We start from the raw sequence: 23468 nt of genomic DNA, 5'->3' as shown, positions 1-23468 counted from the left end.
TTAGTTTTTAAAAATTGAAAAGCACTGATCTAGAAACAAAAATCAAGACCACTGTGGAGCTGTTTTCTTATACGAGCTTTGAAGGTTTGTCTTCCCTTCGTAAGTGGCAAGGGAAGGAAAGATGTCTTGTATGTGTCACGCACGGCAGCCTCCAGGCTCTAGGAAAGGCACTCGATGCGTGCCTGAAAGGAAAACGGGTGCTGTGGTCGCGAAGGTCTGGGTTCCAATCCTGGCGCTGTCTTTCCTAGCTCAGATCCTGGACAAGTCACTTCCTCTCGGAGACTTTCCCATTTCAGAAAATGAGAACACTACCTGTCACCCAGGGGAGCGAAGATCTAAGGAAAAATGCCCGAAATAGTGCCTGGAGTACAGCGGGTGCTCATTAAATGCTGGTGCCCCCTTTGCAGCGAATGTACCCATCCCAGGAGACAACATACGGAGTCTGCAGGCAATGCAACACTCTCAACACCGTTTTTTAACTAAGCCCCACACTCACAGACCAGGAATTCTCACCCAGAGGCCTGCCCCACCTGCCTAGCACCAACCTCCCACCCCAGAGAAGGGCCGCCAGCTAAAAGCGGGCAGTTCTCGGGGGCCACATCACGACAGATGATGGTCATTCGGGTTTTATTGAGGACAACTTCTTTGAACACACACATCCAGTCTGGGAACAGAAATGTACAGCATGAGGCTTAAATAACTTTCATACACTATGTACAGTCGTCGGCAGAGGTACAAAACATATATACATCTTGTGCTAGCCACATAGCGAGGAGGGCCGGAGCCAAATGAAACCCTGCAGCCTGGGCAGGGGGTGATCACTAGAAAAGAGCTGGTGGGCAGGGCAGGGCCCTGATTCACTTCAGGGGTCTTCTCTGACCCTTGGCTCTTCTTGGAGTCGTTCCCACTTCCCTGCAAAGCTCTCGGGACAAGGGTTCAAAAAATTGGACTGGGGTACGGTAAGGGTTGGGAGCTCATCTGAGTGCCGGGGATGGGTAGGGGGCGGGGGATAGAACAAAGATGCCACAGAAAACAGAACTTTCCTTGTAGACTCTGTCCTCGCACATAAGAGGGCAGTGAGGGATCTGGGAGCCAGGAGAGGAAGGCCAGGCCCAGGGAGGCCTGTGGGGCCAGTGGCCAAGCCCTGGCTCCTGAGGCCAGGCCAGGAGGCTGTGCTAAGCTAAGAGAGCAGTAAGCAGTTTCCTGTTTGGGATGGCAAGCGGACAGATGCCACAGATTTGGGCCACTTGGCGGGAAGAGACTCACCGCTCTTGCAGGGCAGGCCCTGTCCAGACAAACACGATGGTGAACACATCGGGCACAGGCAGGCGCTGAAGAGGCCAGGGGCTGTGCCTGCACCCAGCCCAGGCTGCGTCCGAGGATGCCCCCAAGAGTCGGCATTGTCCGCGTGATGGAAGAGAGCAGGGCGTTTCTGACTTCACAGCAGCGGCCTGCCTGTGTCTCCACCACAATGGGTGGCGTGAGAAAGTCCCAGCAACAGTCTTCCCTACGGTGGTTTTGTGCTTTAAAGCTGCCCTCTGCCCAAGCGACACCGCCCCAGGAGGGCAGCAGGGCCAGACAACCAAGGGTTGTCCTCAGTTGATGCTGTAGTGATGGTGGGTGGGCACGGAGACCACTCCCAGATCCACACGTGTCCCCTCCCAAGGGGCTGAAGGTGGCGCCGTGACCACGTCAAAGGCTTGGGTGTGCCTTTCCTCTTCCTTGGCAATCTCCAAGGGCAGCTGCAGGGGCTCCCCTGGGGAATTCTGGCTGTCATGGACGAATCGGCCACTCAGATGAAAGCAAACACCGAACTGGTTAATACTGAGAACAGAGCCCGGCGCAGGACTGTGCGGAGAAGGCCCACGGGCGGTCAGCTTCAAAAGCATTCGAGGGGGCTCGGCCTAGATGACAGGCACTGTGGCTCTGGGCTCCTTAGGCTCAATAGGGCTGGCACCCAGTCCGGGCTCAGACGTTTAAAGATCTGGGGCGTGGGGTCGAGTGAGGGAGCTACGCATTCTGATGTGGCTGGGCTGGCGTTGGCCCAGACTCAGGGCTGCAGATGGGCAAAGAAAAGTAAGAAGCAGTATGATGAGCCCAGAGTCAGGACAAGCCATGGGCCGAGGCCTCGTCTGAGTGAGGGCAGGCCCCTCCAGACACAGACATACCCAGTCTACCTTTGGACAGAACCAAGCTGGGGTGAGCCTCCCGGACTCGGGTCTGCCCAGGCCACCTGCCACAAGCCTTGCTATTGTGCTCAAATCACAACCATTTTGTGCTTCCAACCTTTAGGATGTTGGGGGCCTGCCCCCTAACTATGTACCTTGGACATCCCTGAAGGAGTAGGCAGAGACTCCAATGCTCTGGGAGCACAGCTTTTGGAAGGGCTCAGGGCTCCCGGGGGACTTCAAGTTTCGAATCAGTGATACTCGCCAGGACAGCTAGAGCCAGCCCGCCATGAGGTAGCTGAGCCATCAGAAACAGCAGGAAACGGGCAACGACGCTGAGCACCTCTCGCAGGCCGTAAGGTCGTATCTGGCGCAAGAACGGGCCTTGCAGCTACAGTACAGTTGCCCCAGGCTGGGGCCTCCCTGGCCCATGGGGACAGTGCAGTCTTTTGTGTTTCTATAGTTTGTAAACAGTCATGCAGACAGATTCTTTCTTACAGGTTGCAAGGTTGAAGCTTTCTGATCGGGTGGAGAGAGGGTTGGGGAGGGGGAGAGGTGCTTACTTCCAAGTGGCTGAGGGAGCTGCTGGGCACCCCTGTGACGACTGGAGGAGGAGGGATTTCCGGCCATTGAAGACAGACTGTCCCCGGCTCCTCCGGGAGGCCAGTACTCAAGGGTATGTGCTTCAGCTGACCCAGACTCCACCAGCGTGTCCAGCAGGGGCCACTAACAGCAGGACAGCCTTCTTAGTCCTGGGGGCAGCTCTGAGCAGGGGAGAGGCTGGGCTGGGGACTCAGGCCCCCGCAGGTGTTTTTCCCTTTCACAGCTAAGACCGCCTCCTCTGCCCCGTGCGCCGGCACACTCCCATGCCGGGGACCACACAGAGAGGGCTCCGATCCCCTGGGCAAATAGGGAGAGGCACAGAGGACAAACACAGAGCTACCTCTGGAAAGTCTAAAAGTCACTGCATATCTCAGAACAGAGTGGGGGCTCCTGGCCCCCTCACTGAGGACAGGAAGCACAAGACCAGTCAAGCATTGGAAAAACACTGTGGACGGGTTGGGGCCCAGGAATGGAGGGATGTCCTGTGACTCCTTCCAAGGCCCAGTCCTGTAAATTCAGAACTGCCCCAACAGGGGGCGCTGGAACACGGATTTAACCACATCCTTGGAGCCTTGACTCCACAGCCCCAAAGCAAAAAGAAACTAGGAATTCCCCTCTTCGCTGCTAATCTAAAGGGGAGGACCTCTTGCCCCATGCCAGCTTTAAGGCTTGAAAATGTCTCTCTTGAATAACCAGAGAGAAAGAGGCTGGAAGGACTTCCTGCCCAGTCAGGGTGAAAATACAGGTGAGCTGGGGAAGGGGCTGGGCCATCCTCACCATCCAAGCCACTTCCTGGTAGACACAATCCTCTGAGCTGCTTCCTACGTGGCCCACACGGGACATTGGGAACGGGGGACCCCTGGCCCTGGGCTGTGGGGCGGAGCTCCCCCGCCTTTGGGGGGCAGCGGGCATGAGACCCCGCGAGTGAAAAGACACATGTGGTGCCGCGGGCATGGCTGGTGTAAGGCTGCCCAGCATGGGTGCCAGGCCCCGGGGTGGAGGAAGGCACTGAAGCATCAGGCGGCCTAGAGGTCAGGGATGCACTAGAATGGTCCCTGGGGGCAATGTTGGGGACAGGCCCGAGCTGCAAAGCAAACAGAGGAGGTGGTCCTGGAGGGGCTGGTAGGGCGGATTCCCTTTGGGAGTCCCGACCCCCAAGAGCAGAGGGAAAGAACATGTGGGGAGAAACTTCAAGTCAGTTTCCAGGAGGCAACAGCAAAAAATAAAAATAAAAATAAAATAAATTAAATAGCTGAAGTATTTCTGACTATCTCCCCAAAGGAATTTTTTCTAGCAGCTCTAACCTTGGCCCCGTCGGAAAGGGACCCCAAGGAATTGCTGGGGTCATCTGGGAATGGCTGTTGGTGGCCAAGGGGCTAAGGGTCAGCCGCAGGGCCCAGCTGCCTCCACCTGGTTTCCATGGTTACCTGAGGACTATCATTTTGGGCTCAGAGGCAGGTGCGGTGGCTCCAGAGGCTGCATTAGGGGAGGTAGGGGGAGGCCTGTTCATCGGAGGGGGCGCAGCAGGGGCTGGAGACGCTTCACCTCCCCTACGGGGCCCCACCACTGGGCCAGAGGCTTGAGGAAGGGCATGGCCAGCTCAGCAGGAGAAAATGTGGCCAGAGGGAGGGCAAGGGGAGCCTGAGGGGCTACAGGGAGAGAAATGAGAGGGAAAATGCCCTTTGGCTTCACAGCTTAAATTCCCCCCCAACCTCCCTCTCTCCCCAAGAGGCAGGGGCTGGGGGAATAGTATCCCATAGGAAGGTCAAGGGAGGGGAAGGATAACAGGAGAGGGGCAACACCCGATGCCCACACCCTCTGTCCCTAGGGCAGTTGGCCCCGTCAGGCCACAGCTTCCCTTCTGTGCTGTCCAGGCTGCCAGGGGCCGAGGGTCTGGGGGCCATCCTCTGAAAGATAGCCAGGGTGAGGACTGTTGTGTGCTCCTAGGGTGGGCCACCGGGTAACCGCCGAACACTCCAGAACTTCACCGTCAGGTCACTGGGGTGGAGGACAGAGAGGGACTGGTCAGCGATCGAAGGGGGCCTGGCTGGCTACCCCCAAAGCAAAGGATGAGCCAGATTCCCCAAACTCCCCAAATGTGGCTGGGGCCAAAGGGCAAGCATTGCTTAGGAAGAGGGCGGACTGCAGGGGTGGAGGGGTGGCTGCTGGGCAGAGGGAGAGGGCCTGTGCTCTCAACGTCCCCAACAGAATTCTCATCATGGGTTTTCGTTGGTGTTGTGTTGTTTTGTTTTGTCCAGGCCTGGCTGCTCCCCCCTCTGCCTTCTGCCACCTGGCACCCCTCTCCTGGGGGTCTGTCCCACTGGTCATGCTCGGAAGAGGAGGGTGGGAGGAAGAAGGGCAGGCAGGGCATTCACTCCAGGCCAGGCAGGGCGTGAAGGGAGAGTAGGGAGGAGGAGTAAAATAATCTCATACCGTTGAGAAGCAGCTCAGACCGAAGTGGAGAAAGAGAGGGAAAAGGAAAGAGGGGGGAATGAGAGAGGAGACGGGAGGGGAGTGTCAAGGCAGGGTGGTGGCTCGGCCCTTTATGGCCAGGACCCGGCGAGGAAGGCAGGGGGTGAGTCCGGGGACGTAATTCCACACCTTTACCCGGCAGTCACTGTTGGGGGAGAGAGGCAGAGAGGCAGAGAGGAGAGGCAAGAGGACATGGGGAGGGAAAGAGGGGAGAGAAGGGACATGGTCGGACGAGAAGGAAAAAGAAGAGACCCCTCTGAGGAGCTCCCCTGTGGGACAGAGGGCCTGGCCATCCCCTGGATGGGGACCAGAGCTGGGGCGGGAGAGAGGCGAGTCCAGGGGGTGGCAGGCCTGCTCTGTGGCCTGAGATTCGTGGATGGGGGAGGGGGGTGTAAAGACAGCAGGGTAGGGGCTGCTCTGTGAGGGGCAGGAAAGGCTTGCAGATAAGGGGGTGAGTCCTGACCTGGGGCCCAGCACCTTCCTGCTCCCCTGCCCCCGCTGGGCACTCTTTGAAGGCCAGCACAGGCTAGCAGGCGCTGTGGGGTCTGCTCCACGAACCGAACCGAGCCTGTTAGGATAGCTGCAGGGGGGCCCGAGGCTCCCCAGCCTGCCCTGCCCACACCGGGGACCGGGGTGGGGAACAAAAGCAGACCTCTCTGCCCAGCACTCACCTGGAAGCAGTGAAGATGTGCTTGGCATTGGTGCAGATGGCGTTGATGGGGCTGTCGTGACCCCTGATCTCTCCGATGGGCGTGAAGTTATCCACGTTCCAGACCTTGATGACGCCCGCGCGGCAGGCGCTCAGCAGCATGGGGCGGCCCGGGACAAAGGCCAGGGCACAAACCCAGTCCTTGTGTGCATTGGGGATTTGCTGCGGAAGGAACAGCGCCAGTGAGGGCTGGGGCCAGTGCTGAGTGGGCAGAAGCCAGCAGAGGACCCTGTGCCACGAAGGACAGCTACCAGGATCCCCTCTGCCTCTGAGGTCCACAGGTAGGCATCACTGGTCCAGGAGGCAGGCCAGGCGGGCCCATAGTAGGGATTGCAGGGGCCCAGAGATGGGTCCTTTGGTGCCCCCCCATCCCGGGACAAACCCAAGATCCTGCACTGGTGGAGAACTCTTCAGCCCTCCCAGGGTTAAATGCTCAGGAAAGGGAACATGGTGACTCAGCTTTAGAGTTAAACCTAGTGGCTGAGAGCAGCCCCCTTTCCTGAAAGCCGCTGCGTAATGGGGAAAATGGGGGGGGGGGGGGCGGGTGGTGCTGCAGGGAGGCAGGGGAGTGGACACAAAGGGGAAGAGGGTGGATAACAGGAAAGCTGAGGAGGCTCTGGCCCAAGACCCTGGGTCCCCAAGGCCCTGCCTGGACTGGGGAACGGCCCCACCCTAGCGCCCCCCCCTTCCCTTCCACCCTCCATACCTGGATGAGCTCCTGCTGTTCCAGGTCCCATTTCTTGATGCCATTATCCCGGGAGCCACTGAAGAGGATGTCTCCCTGGATGGCAAGACACTCGATGCCATCATAGTGCGGGGGCTCAAAGTTGTGGGTGGGGCCAATGGTGCCGGTCACACACTCGCCCAACTCGAACATCTGCAGGAGGAGAGGCTGGTAGGGAGGGCCCGAGGGAGTAGAGACCGAGGGAGGAGGGCCAGGGCCAGGGCCACCCCCCTGCTATCACACAGCACTGTGGTCCCCAGGAGCCCACAGACCCAGTTTGCCCGGCCCAGGGCAGTAGCCACTGTCCTGGGGGAGAGAGGCGTCCCCAGCAGGAAAGGGGTCCCGGAGGAACACTGCTTCTTCCAAGGACAGAGGCCTCTGAAGGCTCGGGTCTTGACCCTTCCTAAGGGGACCGGGGCAAGGGATAGGGGGAGACTGGCTGAAATTAACACAGCTCAACATGCAGCCGATCTGGAGAAAGGTGGGTTTGGGGTGTGAACCTCCTTTTAAATTCCTTTTATTTTGTAATAAATATTACTTGTACTTTAAATAGAAACATTCATCATAGCACCGACCACCCTCTGCTTCTCTACCGCTTTCCAGTTTCTGACCGTGTACATATAGCTTTCAATGATGCAATCGGGGAGCAAACGGAATTAGTGTTGTTTTGTTCTCATTTTATCATTTTAGTAGGTGCGCTGCAGCCCATTCAGTAGGTTTTCCCTAATTTATGTGACTGCTATTCGACCCTTGGACATTTAGTGGTTTTAAATTCTTCACCATTTACAAAATATCGCTGCCATCTACTTTCTGCACACACCTGCTTGCTTCTTTGGGGTGATTTCTTCCGCATAAATCCCCAGAAGTCTCATTATATTTCATGAGTATTTCCAAGGCGACGGGGTGGGGGGAGCAGGCAGAAGAAACGCAGAGAATGCCCCCCACCCCCTGCCCCAGGCCGCAGAGGGAGGTCTTCTCAGGTACCTTAACGTAGTGGTCCTTGGAGCCCGTCACCACCAGGTCGTGCTGGCTGGCGGTCTGGGTGACCGTCAGGCACATCACAGGGCCAATGTGGCCAGTCAGCTTGCCAACGGGCTGGAACCTGCGGGTGGGGAGAGGCCCGCCGGTGGGGGGAGATAGATCAGAGGGAACCCTGGGTTGTGGTGGCCGGGTCCATCCTGGAACGAATAGACCTGGCCAGGGCACTCTCCCTCCCTCAAAACAAGATGAACAATCTAGACATAAGCTGTCCTGGGTCCCAGGGATCTTGGGGAACACGGGACCTGCATCTCAGAGCAGGGACACAAGGCCGACAGCATGGGGAAGCAGAGGACCCCCGGGTCCTGCCAGCCCTGAAGTGTGGCACCCAGAGCCGCGACCAGCGTACCCACCTCCGCCACGCCAAGCCCCCTGCTGCCCCCCACGCATCTCCCTGACCTGCTGAGCTCCCAGATGCGGACGGCATTGCCCGAGGCAGCATACAGCATGGTGCCTGAAGGGCTGAGGGCGATCTGGTTGATCTGATGCTCCCCCTGAGCGCTGGTGATAGCGCGGGTGGATGTGGCAGCACAGGCGTCGCCTGAGGTCACCTGGCCCGAGGACCTGCCACAAGCAAGGAAAGCAAGGTCAGAGATCAAAGCGGTCCATCCACACAGGCAGGAAACCGAGCAAACCTCACTCAGACCAGGCCTGATAACCCAGTTCTTCCAAGAAGTCTTCCCTGACCGACGGAGAGGAGCCAAGCTCCTCTTAGAAGTTTCTAGTCTGACGTGGGGGAGACCAATGGTGATAGTGCCACTCCCCACCCAGCAGAAAAAGACGGTAAGACTCAGTCAGGGGACTGGGTTTGAACCGGGGTCTGGTGGAAAACGCTTAATCTTTCTGAGTCTCAGTTTAAAAAGAGGTGATAATACGCATTCTATTTCCTGTGCTTCTTTGTTTTTTTAAAAAGACTACTCGTAGAGAAATTACAGGATCACAGCAAAATTGAGGGGAAGGTTTCCCATATCCCCTGCCCCCACACATGCACAGCCCTCCCCCCCTTACCAACATCCCCACCAGAAGGGTGTGTTTGCTACAACCGACGGACCCAAATGGACACATCATAATCCCCCGCCGTCCACAGCTGACCTGAGGGCTCACTCATGGTGTGAGGTTTGGACAAATGTGTAATGACCTGTATCCACCATTATAGTCTCACACAGCAGAGTTTCAATGCCCTAAAAATCCTCTGTGTTTACTCTTTTGAAAGGATCAAGTTACATCACAGATGACAGCTTATAACGTAAACACAAGGGTGAGCAAGACTTCTGTTAGGAAACAATTTCACTTTGCAGGAGCCCTTGTCTCACTTCTGTCTCCCGCACGTCTGTCCACCTGAGACCGTCAGGGTCGGGGATCAGGACCAGCTCTGGCGGTTCATTTAGGCAGCTAGGTGGCCAGCGCGGCTTTGGAGTCTGCTGCCGTCTGCTGGGGCCACCCTGATTCCTGGCTCCCCTTTCAGACTCACAGGGGGCCGCCCAGCACACCCCAGGGCCAGGGCCCGGGAGGCTGAGATGAAGCGTGGGGGCCAAATGGTGCAAAGGCTCATTCAAGTTGCTGCCCTGGACGCTGTCCCCTAGCCCAGGGATCTCACTTTGCCCCCCAGATTCAGGTCAAATCCATGTGACTATAAGGGCCTCCGTGTCCAAGGAGCTGGACTCGGCTATACTGAGTAGGTCACCAGGGCTGAGTGCTGGCACCCAGCCCACCACCACGAGCCAACTGGGGGAGTACCTACGTGAGGGTCCGAATGCACTTGGCGGAGTCCCGGATGTCCCACACCTTGATGTAGGAGGTAGACACGGAGAACACAAGCCCGGAATGGCTGCAGTACTTGATAGACACCACATTGTTGGGGTGGCCCTTTAGCGCCGCGATCTCCTGGCCTGTGACCAAGTTCCACATCTTACAGCTGCGGTCTGGAAGGGACAGGGAGAGAGGCGGGGGGGAGGGCAGGTGTCCGTTAGCAGGGGCCAGGTCACGCACGCTCCCCCCGCACGGGGGTTGTGGAGGATGGGGGAGACGGTCCACAGACATCCAGAGGGAGGAGCCCTAGGTCTAAGGGAGGGAAAGATGGGCTTGTGCATGCTCACGTGGTGTTTGTGCGCACAGAAAAACCCCGGCGAGAAGTCCGTTAGAACTTTAGGCCAGGGTTTCTCAAGCAAACTCTATACAAAGACCAGAGTTCTGTGTGTGTGGCCAAGGTGCCCTGGGCTAAAATAAAATTCTTAAGCTTTTGGTGTCTTTTCCTACAATTGTTAATAGCTGACATGATCAATGAACAAACGGCGAGCAAATCTTACGGAGAAAACTTGGAATCAACAGATCACACCTAGATTGACAACTCGGCCCCTTCTCGCCGTGCAAATATATATGTATATGACTGTCTTTCTATTGACAGGTCTACTGCAGAACTGTTCTTTTTGCTGGTAAGACTTTTCTGATTTTGTCGCTGTGATTAAGTAATCGTGACTGTGTGACGTCCCACTGCCAAGATCATAGGGATTTCTTAGATGAAAGTGCTGGGGTAGATGTCAGGGGGTAGTAGTGTTGGGGGACCTGGGATGAGGAGACAGGGTGGGGCACCTGAGAAGCTTCCTGGAATTTCTGAGGAAGCTTCGGAAGGAAATGCTGGATGGAGCCACTAGGATGAGCTATGAGGGGAGACTTGGTCAGGGGCACCCAAGCCAGGGATCCTTGAGCCAAGGCAAGAGCCATGAGACAAGGTAGCAAGCAAGCCGACCCCACGTCCTCAACTCCTGGGGGCTCTGTGTTTTCATCTTTACAGCCCACTCTGGCAAAGGACGCAGGGATGGGTGTGAGACCTAACCCTACCAGGCCAGTCTGGGTTCTACTCACCTTTGGATCCTGTGAACAGCAGCTCATCCGTGGCGTCCAGGCAGAGGATGGGCTTGGTGTGGCCCTCGGCCATGGAGATGCACTGCAGTGGGGCTGTCCTCGCACCCTTGGCTCCTCCAACGGGGGTGATGATGCCCCTTCCCAGGAGAGAGGGAGAAAGGGGGCACCTGTCAGCCGGGAAGACTGAGGCCGGGTTGAGTGAGGTACACAGATAAGAGGGGGCAGAACGGAGAGAGGACTAAGGCCTAATGAAGGAGACCCCAGAGACTCCGGCCAAATGTCCTCAGTGCCTGAGAGCTGGGAATAGGCTGTGCAGGTGGGGAGGGCCTGTCTGCACAACAGCCTGTCAGTCACCATCTTGAGCACTTCGGGGAGCAAACCGTGTGCTAGGCACAGCAGGAAGGAGACGTGGGCCCTGCCCATGGGGAGTTGCCATCTGATGCCCGCCCGACCAGATCCTGAGACGTAAATGCACGGACGCCCCGGCGAGGCAGGGCAGAGGCCCAAGGGCTGCACTGGCTCCTGCAGCAACTATGACTCCTCCCTGCTGCTGCAGTTAACCCAGGGTGAGGTGAGGGGTGCAGAGAGGGAGGATGCTCAGGCTGTCACCCCCCAAGCACCTCGGTGTCATCTGTCAGCGACTTCTGGGGCTGATAAATGCACACGTGCGTGCAAGTGTGCACACATACACTCCTGCCCACCCATGAGCCCCTTTTGGACCTGCAGGGTCAGACCTGTGGCTGTCATTTACAAAGGCCTAATTTAATCCCTTTAGGGGCCCTCAGCTCAGCTCTGGGTTAGGGATGTCGAGGCCCCCTGGGGAATGAGGCCACATACACCTGGAGAAGCACCTCCTCGTTTCCCACGAACATTCTGGGAGGGAGAATAAGGCTTGTCCTCAGTGAGCAAGAGGATTTTGCTACGCCGGCCTGCTGGAGGTTCTGGGGATGTTTTTTTTTTTTTTTTCTCAATGAGGGTCTTTTGGAATGAGACCCTGGCCAAGTTATGTGCAAGTCTAAAAATATGTTCTAGTTCTTTTCCAAAGAGAACAATGCTCCTGACAGTGATGCCGTGGCCTGTGGGCTACTGAAGTGACCAGTGTTCTTCCCACAGTGCTGGTCAGAGCCCCCATGGACTCAGCCAGGCCCCCCTGCAAGGATGGCAATCAGACAGGGCCAGATGCCAGCTGGATGTCACACACATGAGCCCCCAAAGATACCTGCTTCGGACACTGGTTCGGGCCCAAGACTGCTGTGGAAAGTGTATCACAAGGATAACCCTCTTTAAGGTTATGAGAGAGGCTGGTAGTCTGGCTAGCTTCTCGCGGTGGTAAAGCCTCGCTCCCTGCAGGCAGGTTTGCAAAGACATCAATAGCCCGGGCAGCAGATGCAGTGAGCAGTGGGCACTGGGAGAACCGGAGGGAGCTCTCCGCCCAGCAGGAGCTCAGGCCCACCAGGTCCTAGGACATGCTCCTCGTAGTAGGGTGCTATGCTGGGGTAGCTGGAGAAACTGGCCACTGGTCATCCCAAAGCTGGGAAAGGAGGTCTCCTAGCACCCGAGGTCCACGTACCAGGAGATGTGGGCAGCAGGCACCGCCCCCCTTGCTGCTCTTCTCAGAGCCAAGGTCTGAAATGTGCACCTCACTGGCACAAGCTGAGCAAGTCACAGGATGCTGGGGACAGCCACCAACCCCTGCCCAGCTGGGCCCTACAGGCCCCCAGGCTTTCCACAGCCTTGCCCCCTCACCCTAGCCCCTCAGCAGAGCTCGGTCCCAGCCCCAGACAACCCCGGGCTCCCATGCTCTCCCCCTCCCTGCCCAGGTGATAAGAAGAGAACAGTGCCTGTGGCAAGCAACTGTGCACCCCTCCCCAAGCCCCCAGCTCCAGCCGGGCCTGGCCAGTCTGAGGCCACGCAGCAACCCTGAGAGGGAGGAACCGCGGGGGAGGGAGAGGCAGGCCAGTGGGGAGGGCGGCATGCTGAGGACTCAGGTGTGCAGGCGGGAGGGGAGGTGGAGCAAGAGGCAGAGAGGGGACAGTAGAGAGTGAGAGCTGGGAAGCCAACACGGGAGACATTCTGTGTGTACCTCAGGACCTCCGACAAAGAGGAGTCGCTGTCATCAGACCTGGGGAGGGCAGAAAATTAGCTGGATTAGGGGAGAGAGGAAAACACACAAAGGGATGGCAGAGGCAGCAGCAGCGTGGAAGGTCAGAGGGCAGGTTATTCTCTTCAAGGGCAGCGGGGAGAGGCAGAGGGCAAGGGCGCTAAGGGAAGCAGGAGAGGAGGTGGGGAGGGGCCGGCCGCCGGGGGTCCCTCAGCTAACAGGGTAGGAGTGAGGAGAGGGCCACGCTCCAGGGCGATGTTCAGCTCGTGGGTCATTTGCCGGTTCCAAGCCCCTGGCTGCCCCATCGTACAAGCTGGGAACACCCTGCCCTGCCCCAGCAACGTTCCTACATGCCTGAGGCCAAAAGCCATGCCTGATCCTATCTGCCCCCTCCACCCCCCACCCCCGGGGAATTGGCTTCTTCCAGAGATTCCTCAGGGACTTATTTACAAAGCCCACTGTCCCCAGCAAGCCCGCTGGGATGGGCCTAGGAGCTGAGTCTATACCATGCCTGGGCCCCAAGATCTGGTCCACTGGACAGGGCCAAGGTCTGCAAGACAACCAGGCTGGAATGGCCAGAGTCCCACCTCCATGCTTCCGGAAAAGGGACCTGCTGACTGTAAAGGTATGGTGGGGGTGGGGGCACCCTGGTGGGCCTGGTCCAGGCTCGGTACGCTCCTTCCGAAATGGAAACTGAGCCAAGGTGGGTTTGGGGAGGGAGCAGTATTTTGACCCGGCAAGAGACAGTTCTGTGGAGAAGGGCTGATGTCAGGTACCAGGTGCAAGAACTAGCACTTTCTAGCCTGGGCTGCCCTGAACAACAGCGCTGCCGCCTTCCTCCCTGCCAGGGTAGAGATGCTTTTAGGGAGCCAAGAGAAGAGCCCTCTCAGAGGCCGCAGAGAGTTGGAGAGGGCTGGGGCAAGGTCCAGAGTGTAGGGAGCACAGAGAGGTGCACGGGGAGGACAGGGTCCCCCCTCTCCCAAGGCAGAGTCCCACTGGGAGGAACGTATGCTGGAGCACGTCAGAGGCCCCAGGTTCTGGGCCCAAGTCTGCCACCTTCTAGGTAAATGTCCTTGGACCTCTTTAAACCTCATTTCCTCTTCTGTAAAATAGGGAAGAGAGTTCTCATGGTTGATTATAGTCCACGTGAATCACATATATGAAAACAGGGTGCACAGTGAAGGCACCTTCTGAACGCACAGGATTGCTGTTAATACCCACTCGACTATCCGTAGTCACAGCAGCCCAGTGGGAGCTGAACACATCAGTCGGGCTGATCCTGCCATGTGAAGGCAATTAGGGAGTCCCTTTCTGCTGGGACAGTGCACAAGGGCCACTGGGACCTCGCCTGAGCATGTGTGGCAGGAAGGGAATGGCTGAAGTGCCAGGAAGGGGCTTCAGAGAAGAATCCAAGAGTCAAAGAATCAGCAGAGGATTCAAGGCACAGTTCTGGTGAGGCCCTATTGGGGGGGCCTGACCTGTGTGAACATCCCCACCTGACTGCCCCCTGTCCCTGTGGCTTCCTTCTTGCCCTCTCCTGAGGTCCCAGCATGCTGGGGGGTGGGGGGGTGGGAGGAAGGGTCCACAGTTAGAATAGAAAGAACAGAGACACCAGCAGAAGAGCTTCAGAGCCTCGTCTCTCAGAGGGGCTGGAGCAGCGTGGTCAGGGTCTGCCGGCTGCCCCAACCCTGCCTGCGTCAAGGATCAGCCCACCTCTGCAGCGCCCTCCCTGGCCCGCCCTGGCTCTTACTTGTCCAGTGCCGACCCTTGGCTCTGATTACTGGTGAGACGAGAGAAGACATTACGGTCGTTGCGGGGCCGAGTAGGAGGGGACGAAGGGGGCGTGAATCCCACATCTGTGGACCTGGCGAGTGGGGACACAGCAGCATCTGTCAGTGACCACACCCCCAGCCCACAGCCTCACACGCGCACTGTTTCCCGCACCACCTTCTGTCTTGGTTCTAAGGCCTGCAGGGCGGGGCCTGCTGTGCAATGATCCCAGCTCCCGGCTCCGGCTCCGGGTTAAGCTCCTGGATGCCGTTCTGAAACAGTCCATCCTCATTATTCATGGCTTCTGTATCTGGGAGTTTACTTGTGCATTAAAACGGATTTGTGATCCCAAATTAACTCTCACAGTGCTTCGGGGTCATTCCCAGACATGGAGCAGAGCAGCCAAAAATTCAAGTCCCCAGATGCACACCTTCTCAGCAGAGGTCAAATGAGGCGTCCCTCTGCCTTCTTGCTCTCCTACCGTAAACAAGTGGCCTTCTTGTGGTCTATTTAGGGCCATGTTTTTTGCATTTTTGTGCTTTTCGTTGGTGATTTCACTGCTTAAAATGCCCCCAAAGCATAGTCCTGAAGGGCTGTCTGGCACATGTCTAAGCACATGAAGGCTGAAATGTGTCTTATGGAGAAAATACATGTGTTAGAAAAGCTTCATTCAGGTGTGAGTTACAGTGCTGTTGACTGCAAGTTCAATGTTAATGAATTGACAATATATATTAAATGGGATGTCTTAAACAGAAACACATATAAAACAAGGTTCTATATCGACTGGCTGACAAAAATGTCATGACCGGAAGCTCTCCGGAACCTACCCCTGAATTTCCCCACAAGCAGTAGTTCAGTATTAGTTCAGTGAACTAATTCCATGTTCACAGTGACTAGATAGAACGTTAAGTACCATGAATACTGAGGATTGACTGTATCGTCAGGGAAGGGTCCAAGACTTCACTGTACCACCCCATTGCAATAGCCCAACATTTCCTCTCCTTGGAAAGCTGTCATGGGGTTTGGCCCACACCCTCCCTTCCTTTGAAGGGTCTTCATGAGTTCAGCCTAAAGCCCTCAGACCGCAGCTCAAGTGTGTTCTCTCAGTTCCCGGGTGAAGTGATGATGGTCTGTGAGGCCCCTAGTATACAGATATCCATGCAACTCCTCCCCACTGAAGGCCCCCACCACAAGCCACTGGTATGGGCATCTGCCCCGGCTTTGGACTGGAGGGAGAGCTGGGAGCTTGAGCAAATCTTCCTGCCTCCCATCAGGTCGCGTGGTGGCAAGAGGTCATCTTGAGCCCCCGCTCTTCTAGTACAAAGCTGTATGACTTGGAGAAAGCATCAAAGCTCTCTGAAAACTAAGTGCATGCCAGATGACCCCAGGAGGCATCTGGTGACCAGCAGAAGTTCTGTGGGTCATAGTGCTATGAATGGCTAATTAAAGACTTGGCCACCATTCTGCAATCATCACCTGGTTTTTCTTTAAACTTCTACGCTCCTCACATGACAAGACTTTAGAAAGGGCTGAGACCTCCCAAGTACCCGTGGTTACGAAAAGGAGCTGAAGCATATCAGTACAATGACTAGTTGAAGCCACGACAAAGCCACCAATGTTGAGCTCATATCAGCCAACAGTTTTGGGCAACAGGCTTAGCCATCCAGTTTAAGGTGCTTATGGAGATGATATTTCCTGAGCCCATGCCTGACAGGATGGGGAAGGGGCCACTGGGGGAAGCTGAATGACTTAGTCAGACCAGCCCAGATTAAAGTATGCCTGATTATCTACAGAGTAGAACATCACAGCGATTCATGCATCCAAGGACGGCAGTGACTCTGGTGCAGGTTCCGGAACATGCTCTCACCTAATGGGCTGCCCTCGGTCATACGACTTCCTTCGGGTCAGCGGTGATGTCTCCGTGGCTCGAGACTGCCGGGGGCTAGAACAGAAGAGTCCAGTGAGGCCCAGACCTAACTCCCTGCCCACCCTGACCCACATGGCTGGCCCTCCTCCTTACAAAGTACTGCCTCTGGTGGGCAGGCTGATGGTGCGTGAGACCTTGTCCCGGTAGTAGGGGTCTCGGATGGAGAAGCCCACTCCATCCTCTTTGATCTCGACAAGGGAGGCCAGGGACTTGGTGATGTTCTTGGTGGAGATATCCAGTGGGGGACCCAGGCACTCGGCCGACACAGCCTTCATTTGGGCAGACAGCTTGGGCTCACCCTGGGAACAGAAGGACTGGGGTGAACCAACTTGCCCAAACATAACAGGAGAGCTGGGAGAATTCTAATGAAGGAAATAGTGCCACTTGGCCGATGGTGAAACCACTAATGGAAGATCCAGGTGAACACCACCCAGAGACCATCTCTCAAGACTTGTAGAGAATCCAAAGCAGCCGAAAGGGTTTTACTGCCCTTATTTGGACTCTGCACACACAGAATGCCCAGACTGACCTCTTTCCTGGTCACCAGCTTATCAGTTTATCCAAAAACTATGCACAACTCACTGTTCCCAGTCTGCAGTCCCCACCCTTCTCTCTTTAATAACTTCTTTTTCTTGGTTCAGATTAATAACTGACCCCTCACTGGTAGGTGAACTCCCCCATTGTTGACTCCCATAGTATTGAATCAATAACCTGCATGCAGAATAACTAGAGGTCTCAAGTTAGTCTTTGACTCAGAGCATGAGGCAGAGTCTGGTGGGGAATGGGGCAATTTTTGAAAGTAGGGCCTCTGGCTCTGGTGACATCATTAGGCTGTGACTCCAGCCATTTCTCCCACATTCCACCTATCTCAAAAAGGGCTGGGTTGTAACCGGGGTTACATATCCGAGCACCTCCCAATTCCAACCCAGGGCATCTCCATCCCAGCTGGAGGCAATATTGTTGGGTCAGGGCTGGGGGGTGGGGGCAGAGCTACAGAAAGACAGGAGACCAGGCTACAGGGAGACTGGCCCTGCTGCAGCCTGTCTGCCTTCCTATGGGGCTCACCTTGAACTTGAAATCATCATGGCTGGTGGAACCCTTCATGGTGAATGACTGGGAGAAGCTAAGGAAGAAGCAGAGGGAGTTCAGGATACTGAGAGCCTGTCCTCTGGCTCTCTGAGCCTTAGACTCATGGATTCCAAAGAGCCCCCAAATCTAGGCTTAGCCCTGGGACCCTATGGCAACCCCCACCCCCAGCCCTAGGTTCATGCTATGAGCTGTCCTCTCACTCATGACTTGGAAACTCACCTCCCCTCAGAGAACTCTGAGATCTCCTCATCTGTGCTGGCATAACCATTCTCTGTGGAAGGGAGGAGGGATGAGTAATGAGAGGCCCCAACAGAGTGAGGGGAGAAGGGATGGCCTCCCTCCCACACCTCACCCAGTGGGATCAGACTGGGACTTCTGGGGGAGTTCTGGGGAGGTGAAGGTCCCCCCCCCAGGGGATGGAGCTAGGGAGCACTAGAAGAATCTAGGAGCTTCGAGGCCTCTTCCCACACCCACCATACCCTGCTGCACGTTGTAGATGAGGGCCTGCAGTTCAGGGTGTGTCTCAGCCTTCTCTCGCAGGGCATCCAGGAGCAGGTGGTTCTGGGAGGAACCCGCTATGTCTGTCTGCCTCAGCCGTCCCTCTAGCAGCCGGATCTGGGCCTCCTTCTGTGCCACTTGTAGCCCCTGTGGGCAAGGAACCAGGCCAGGGGTTACCATTCCCAGCCTGGCTTTGTGGGCACCTTCATCACCACCCTCAGACAACCTGCTCCCAAGGCACCTTGGAGGGTGGCCCTCCCAGATATCACCCGTGTACCTGCTGTCCCAGACCTGGGCTAACTCCCAGACATCACCCTTGTACCTGCCCCAGACCAGAGATGCAACCCCACCCTTCTAACTTTCCCCGTGTACACATGTCAGGAGGGGTCGCCTTAGATACATTCCCCTGTTATGGGCTGAGTTGTGCCCCCACCCTCCCAAATTCACATGCTGACAGTCCAACCCCCAGGACTTCAGAATGTGACTGTATTTGGAGATAGGGTCTCTAAATAGGTCATTAGGTTAAAATGGGGTTCTTAGGGTGGGCCCTAATCCAGTATCACTGGAGGCCTTCTAATAAGAAGACATTAAGACACAGGCACACACAGAGGGAAAAATGCACGAGGCGAGAAGGCACTCGCTTACAAACCAAAGAGAAAGGCCTCAGAAGCAACCAATCCTGCCGACATCTTAATCTTGGACTTTTAGCCTCCAGAACTGAGAAAATCAATCTGTGTTGTTTAGGCCACCCAGTCTGCGGCCCTTTGTCATGGCAGCACTAGGAGACTAACACAGTCCCCTAAAACACAGAGTAGAGCTAAGAGCTTAGTGCGAGCAGAGCGGGTCTCCCCACCACCTTGCCAGACACTCTACATGGTGTCTGTCCCCAAAGACCACAGGCCCCAGGGGGAAGGAGGCCCATCCCCTGGCCAGCTGTCAGGGAGAGAGGACAGGAGCACAGGACAGGTTGATCTGATGTCCGAGTGTAAATCTTCCTGAGTGGAATGTGGTCTGTTTCCCGCTCCCCCTGTCCTGACATACAGATACATGCTTCTCCCAGCAGACTCGAGCCCTGCTGTGGATGGGCCTGGACCAGACATGTAGGGTCACTTCTAATGGAGGCCCTGCTATGTGCCAGGCATCATGCCAAGCCCTTTGCATGCATCATCTTGTTAAAGCCACGCAGCAAGCTAAGAGCTTGCTATTGTCATCACCCCAGCTTTACAGCTTCGGAATCAGAGGCTCGGGGGTGAGGCGGCTTGCCCTAGCCTGTAAGTGACACAGCTCAGGAGCCAGGCCTGTGTGCTTCACCATGAGGGTAGATCACGGAGGCGCCTGTGACTGCTGGGCCCCCTGCCCGGGAGGTGAGCTGCTGGCCCACCTTGTCAATGGACGCCTTGAGGAAATTGTCCAGCAAGAGACGGGCTTCGGCCAGGGAGCAGGAACTGATGACCACCGATGTGTCCGTGGAGTCCAGCTCCTCCTACGATGGGGAGGTAGAGAGCCCTTGTCACTGAGACTGTCCCCCACCCCCCTCATCCCTTCTGCCTCCGCCCAGGCCAGGCCAGGCCCTGTGGGCACCTTGGTCTCCTCCAGCTGCACGATGGTGGCCTGGCAGTCGGTGATGCTGTCGTTGATGTAGTCAATGTTGGCTGCCAGCACCTCGATCTCTTCCGCCAGCTCCTGCAGCCCCTTCTCCTCCTCCGGGCTCTCAGCCTGCAGCCGCTCCCGCTTCCTCCGCAGCGCCTCCTGCAGGAGGAACAGCTCCTCCCTTTTCTGCAGGGAGGGTGATGGAGGACAAGCCTCAGGTTGCTGCCCAGCCCTGCCCACAGCTCCCCCCAGGTGGGGTCCCTGGGTCCCCCTGCACCTCCGGATTCCAGAGCAGGCACAAGGAGCGAGCGGAATGGGGATGAGAAGGTCTGATGAGCTGGAGGAGTCAGAAGTGGCAGAGGACAGGCGGAGGAGTGCAGACGGGAAGGAAGGGGAGACAGGAGCCCCAGGCTCCTTGTGGTCAGGCCCACCTTGATGAGCCGCTCCATGTCAGCCTCCAGGTTGACGATGGTCATCCTCTGCATGACGATGTCAATGATCCTCCGCTCCAGGGACTGCCACTTGAGCCTGGCAGCCTTACTGAAGCTCTGGCTGGCCCCCTTCTTCTGGAACTTCTTTCTGGGAGACAGAGGCGAAGGAAATTGGTTGGGAACACTCCCTTTCTACATTTTTCCCCCCCAGGCTCTCTATATGTATTTTGTAATTAAACAATGTTAATAATATGTTCTTTTGGGGGCAAATGCATGTTTTTTATCATTTTATTTCATCATGAAAAGTGTACTCTTTAATTCCCATCCCCCCACCTGGAAGGGAGCACTCTCAGCCTCTGTAGCTCCGTGGTCCTCCTCAGCCCTGAGCCGACGGCCATGGGGACCCGTCACAGGACCACACTTCCCCTGAGCTTGCCTCTTTCTGCTCCTGCCCCCATATTTCTGCCCGCTCTGCCCATGGAAGCCAGGGTACTGCCCGCCCGGCTCACCTGGCGGGGCGGGTGCCGTTGACGGCAGGCGCGGGGTGGTCCCCCAAGAAGTGATTGATTTTGCGGTTCCACTGGCGCACGATGCTGGAGACAGAGCGGGCCCCTGATTCGGCCTCAGACGAGGTGGTACTGGCTGACACCTCAGCCCCCGAGTCCAGCATGGGTGGCTTCGGTCCTGCACGCCCCGCCACCCTCTCAGACATGGGCTTGGCCAGGCGCCTCAGTGCAGAAACCTGTGGCCAAGAAAAGAGGAACCCAGTGAGCAGGGCACCCGGGGACCTGTGAAAAGGCCCAAATTGGCGGGGGAGGGGCCGGAAGGGGAGACTACAGGAGCTGCTCCATCCAGGGTGAGCTTGGGACTGAGAAAGAGCCAAGGGCTCTCTGTTTGATATGAAATGAATACAAGAGACTTTTCCACCTTTTGAATTAAGGTCTCAGGCCTTTGGGACCAGAGCCTGCAGCCTGTCTTCAGGCCTCGGCCCTCTTGTTGAGCAAGGCCCTACAGCAGGCCTCGCACAGGCTCTGCTCCATCGTGTTTGCTGAGAGAAAAGGGAGAGCCAGGGCCACTGCCGGCGGCCACTTGTTCCCTCCCGGCTCTGGAGGAACTCAGGAGAAGGGGAACTGTGTCTCGCTCACCTCCTGGGTTTTCCTCCTCAGGACCATTTCCTGCTGCCGCTTCTGGGACTCCAGAGCTCGGATCTGAAACTGTGGGTGAGAGAAGGGGGTTGGGGTCCACACTTCGGCCCCGCAGCCTGGTCTGCCCACCTCTGTAGGTGACGACGGCCTGGCTTTCGGGCTGATTCTTGTGTAGCCAAAACTTATTGATAAAAGGGGACGCGGAGTCTGGTTTCCCTTCCCGGAGGTCACAGTGGAGACCCTTCTCTCCATGCAGGCAATTCCCTGAGCCTCTTCTCTACCGCACAGCAAAGGATCCGGGACTAGAGGGCTCGGGGCTGGACATTGCACAGTTCCGGCTCTGGATTGCTGGTGACCCTGGGCAGGGTCCTGCCATCTGGGGCTCGGGTCCCCCATGCCCTGCGCCCCCCACCCCCAGACACTAGAGGGGCTGGACCAGAAGCCTGCCGTGCCCTGGCCCTTCCATGCCCCGCTGTGGGAACCGAGGGGCAGCCAGACACACAGGGAGGCTGGGGGTCCCCAAGGGCTGCCCCGCACCTCCTGTCGCCGCTGTTCCTTCTTGAGCTGAGCAATCTCCCGGTTCCTCTTAGTCTCCACCAGCCGCCGCCGCTGCTGCTCTTCACGCATCTGCTTCATCAGGGCCACCTGGGACGGGCAGGCATGGCAGGGGTGAGGGGGTCTGGGCAGTGGGGGGCCCATACCCTCCGGGGAGCAGCTGGCTCTGGGGATGTTGAGCAGGGGTGGTGGCCCGGGGCTCAGGGGTCTGCCCTTCCTCTTCCGTGGGAGTTGAAGCTGCCCCATGCCTGGGCAAGCTGCCAGCCCAGATGTGCAGGTGCAATGACTCTGCCAGGTCTAATCCTGGCCCCCCACTTCCAAATGTCACAGCTCTTGGTGGCTTTTACCCAAACCCGGGTCCTGGCTCTGGCCCCTGGAGACCCAGCCCAGGTTGCTGGAGGCAGGTAATCCTACCTGGGTGGGGCACATTCCTCTCTCCCACTGACAACTGAGCTGCAGACAGGGGTGAGGTGGGGGTCAAGGCCACATATCAGGGCCAGGCTCCCAGTGACAACAATAAAAGCCACCACCATTTATCGAGAACATGCAATACGCCAGACACTGTTCTTGTGACAGTCACATGAGAGAGGCATTACCATTCTCGTTTTATAAATAAGGAAGTGAGCCCCAGAGAGACCAATGACTGAGTCATAAAACTGGTAATGAACGGTCAGAGTTCTGGCCCCGGTCATTTTGTCCCCAAACTCCAGCTGTTACTCTAGCCCCAGGGAGGACCGCATGCCAGTTCAGAGCAAAGCCAGTGATCAAAGCTTGGAAAGCCTAGAACCTGGGGTTATCAGAGCTGTGGCAAAGGCACAGAGAGCATCATCATAGTGGCCAGAGATGACCCAACATGATAGAGAGCTTGTGTCTGGGACCTCACGGCATCCGCCCCCTCCTGCCAAGTGCTGGTGGCCAAAGAAGGACAGGGCAATGTACACAGGGTTTTAGACACTTTCCAAGTGACAGGGTAATGAAAGTCACACAGAGCTTGATCCTTCTCTGCCACTGAGGCCTCAGACATCTCCAGGAATGTCACCAGCCTGCAGTGCCCTGAGGACAGTCTCGAGTGGAAATGGCATGGGAGGGAAGGAAGGAGGCTCCAAGGGGGCTGGGGGCTGGCGAGGTTGGCTTCTCCCTCAGAGGGCAGGCCCTGCAGGGGTGAATCTATAGAGGAGGGCTGGCAGCTGCTGGGTCTTCAAGGTCAAGAATGAGTTTTTTCCCAAAGAACTGGCATTGAGCAGACAGCCCCGGGCTGACCTGAGAACATGTTAGAAGCATGTTAGAAGCTGTGTGCAAACCTGAGACGGCACCTGCTGGGGTCAGGGGTCAGAGGCTTCCTGGGGAAGAACCGTGTACCCCTAGACAGAAGCCCACCCACCCAACTTCACATGTGTGGCCAAGTTGCACAAAGGGGAAGGTCTCAGAAGGGGCAGGCATATCCCAGGCACACGGCAGTGTGGACATGGGTCACAGTGCCTGAGACCAGCATTGCTCTGTACATCTGAAGTAGGAGGCATTGTCTCATCTCCCAGGAGACCCTGGGGACCGTGGACCCCACACGGGTTCAATTCTGTGAATCACACTGCAGCTGAACCGAGGCGGGAGGGTTCTTAGAAACCGGCTCTCATGGCATCAGGTAAGAACCCGAGGTTGCTGCACCATCTGTCCTTCTAACAGAACCCTGGGCCCTGCTGGGGCACCCCTGGAAGGTTCTTTTCTACCTCCAGCCAGGGCTCATGAGAGCACAGTTAGATGGGCAGATCTGGGCAGCTGGCTGAAGGGC

General features: G+C 56.9%; 1 protein-coding gene across 6 annotated transcripts in view; it reads right to left on the bottom strand.

The window, feature by feature from the left end:
- Positions 1-610: 610 nt before the first annotated feature.
- KIF21B (kinesin family member 21B) overlaps positions 611-23468 on the bottom strand; it is a 49956-nt gene continuing 27098 nt past the window's right edge. Inside the window, exons 16-37 of one of the 6 annotated variants that reach the window (XR_006707018.1) lie at positions 21665-21772; positions 21128-21196; positions 20492-20724; positions 19983-20130; positions 19543-19737; positions 19343-19444; positions 17943-18108; positions 17683-17734; positions 17440-17497; positions 16468-16673; positions 16315-16389; positions 14428-14541; positions 12660-12698; positions 10577-10713; positions 9456-9636; positions 8114-8278; positions 7661-7778; positions 6659-6829; positions 5915-6114; positions 5205-5388; positions 2324-4769; positions 611-2056 (exon numbers count right to left, since the gene is read on the bottom strand). Coding sequence is in view for 2 of the 6 variants with exons in the window: in XM_045456551.1 (XP_045312507.1) it covers positions 4715-4769; positions 5915-6114; positions 6659-6829; positions 7661-7778; positions 8114-8278; positions 9456-9636; positions 10577-10713; positions 12660-12698; positions 14428-14541; positions 16315-16389; positions 16468-16673; positions 17440-17497; positions 17683-17734; positions 17943-18108; positions 19343-19444; positions 19543-19737; positions 19983-20130; positions 20492-20724; positions 21128-21196; positions 21665-21772 (2592 nt within the window). In the remaining 4 variants the exon portion in view is untranslated. Of the gene's footprint in view, positions 4770-5204; positions 5389-5914; positions 6115-6658; positions 6830-7660; positions 7779-8113; positions 8279-9455; positions 9637-10576; positions 10714-12659; positions 12699-14427; positions 14542-16314; positions 16390-16467; positions 16674-17439; positions 17498-17682; positions 17735-17942; positions 18109-19342; positions 19445-19542; positions 19738-19982; positions 20131-20491; positions 20725-21127; positions 21197-21664; positions 21773-23468 lie in introns of all 6 variants that reach the window. The other 5 variants (XR_006707019.1, XR_006707017.1, XR_006707020.1 and 2 more) reach the window with 5 other exon arrangements.

The sequence above is a fragment of the Leopardus geoffroyi genome, chromosome C3, assembly GCF_018350155.1.
Source record: "Leopardus geoffroyi isolate Oge1 chromosome C3, O.geoffroyi_Oge1_pat1.0, whole genome shotgun sequence".
Classification (NCBI taxonomy): domain Eukaryota; kingdom Metazoa; phylum Chordata; class Mammalia; order Carnivora; family Felidae; genus Leopardus; species Leopardus geoffroyi.
The sequence above is the reverse complement of the archived record's forward strand: the minus strand, read 5'-3'. Positions and strand labels throughout refer to the sequence as shown.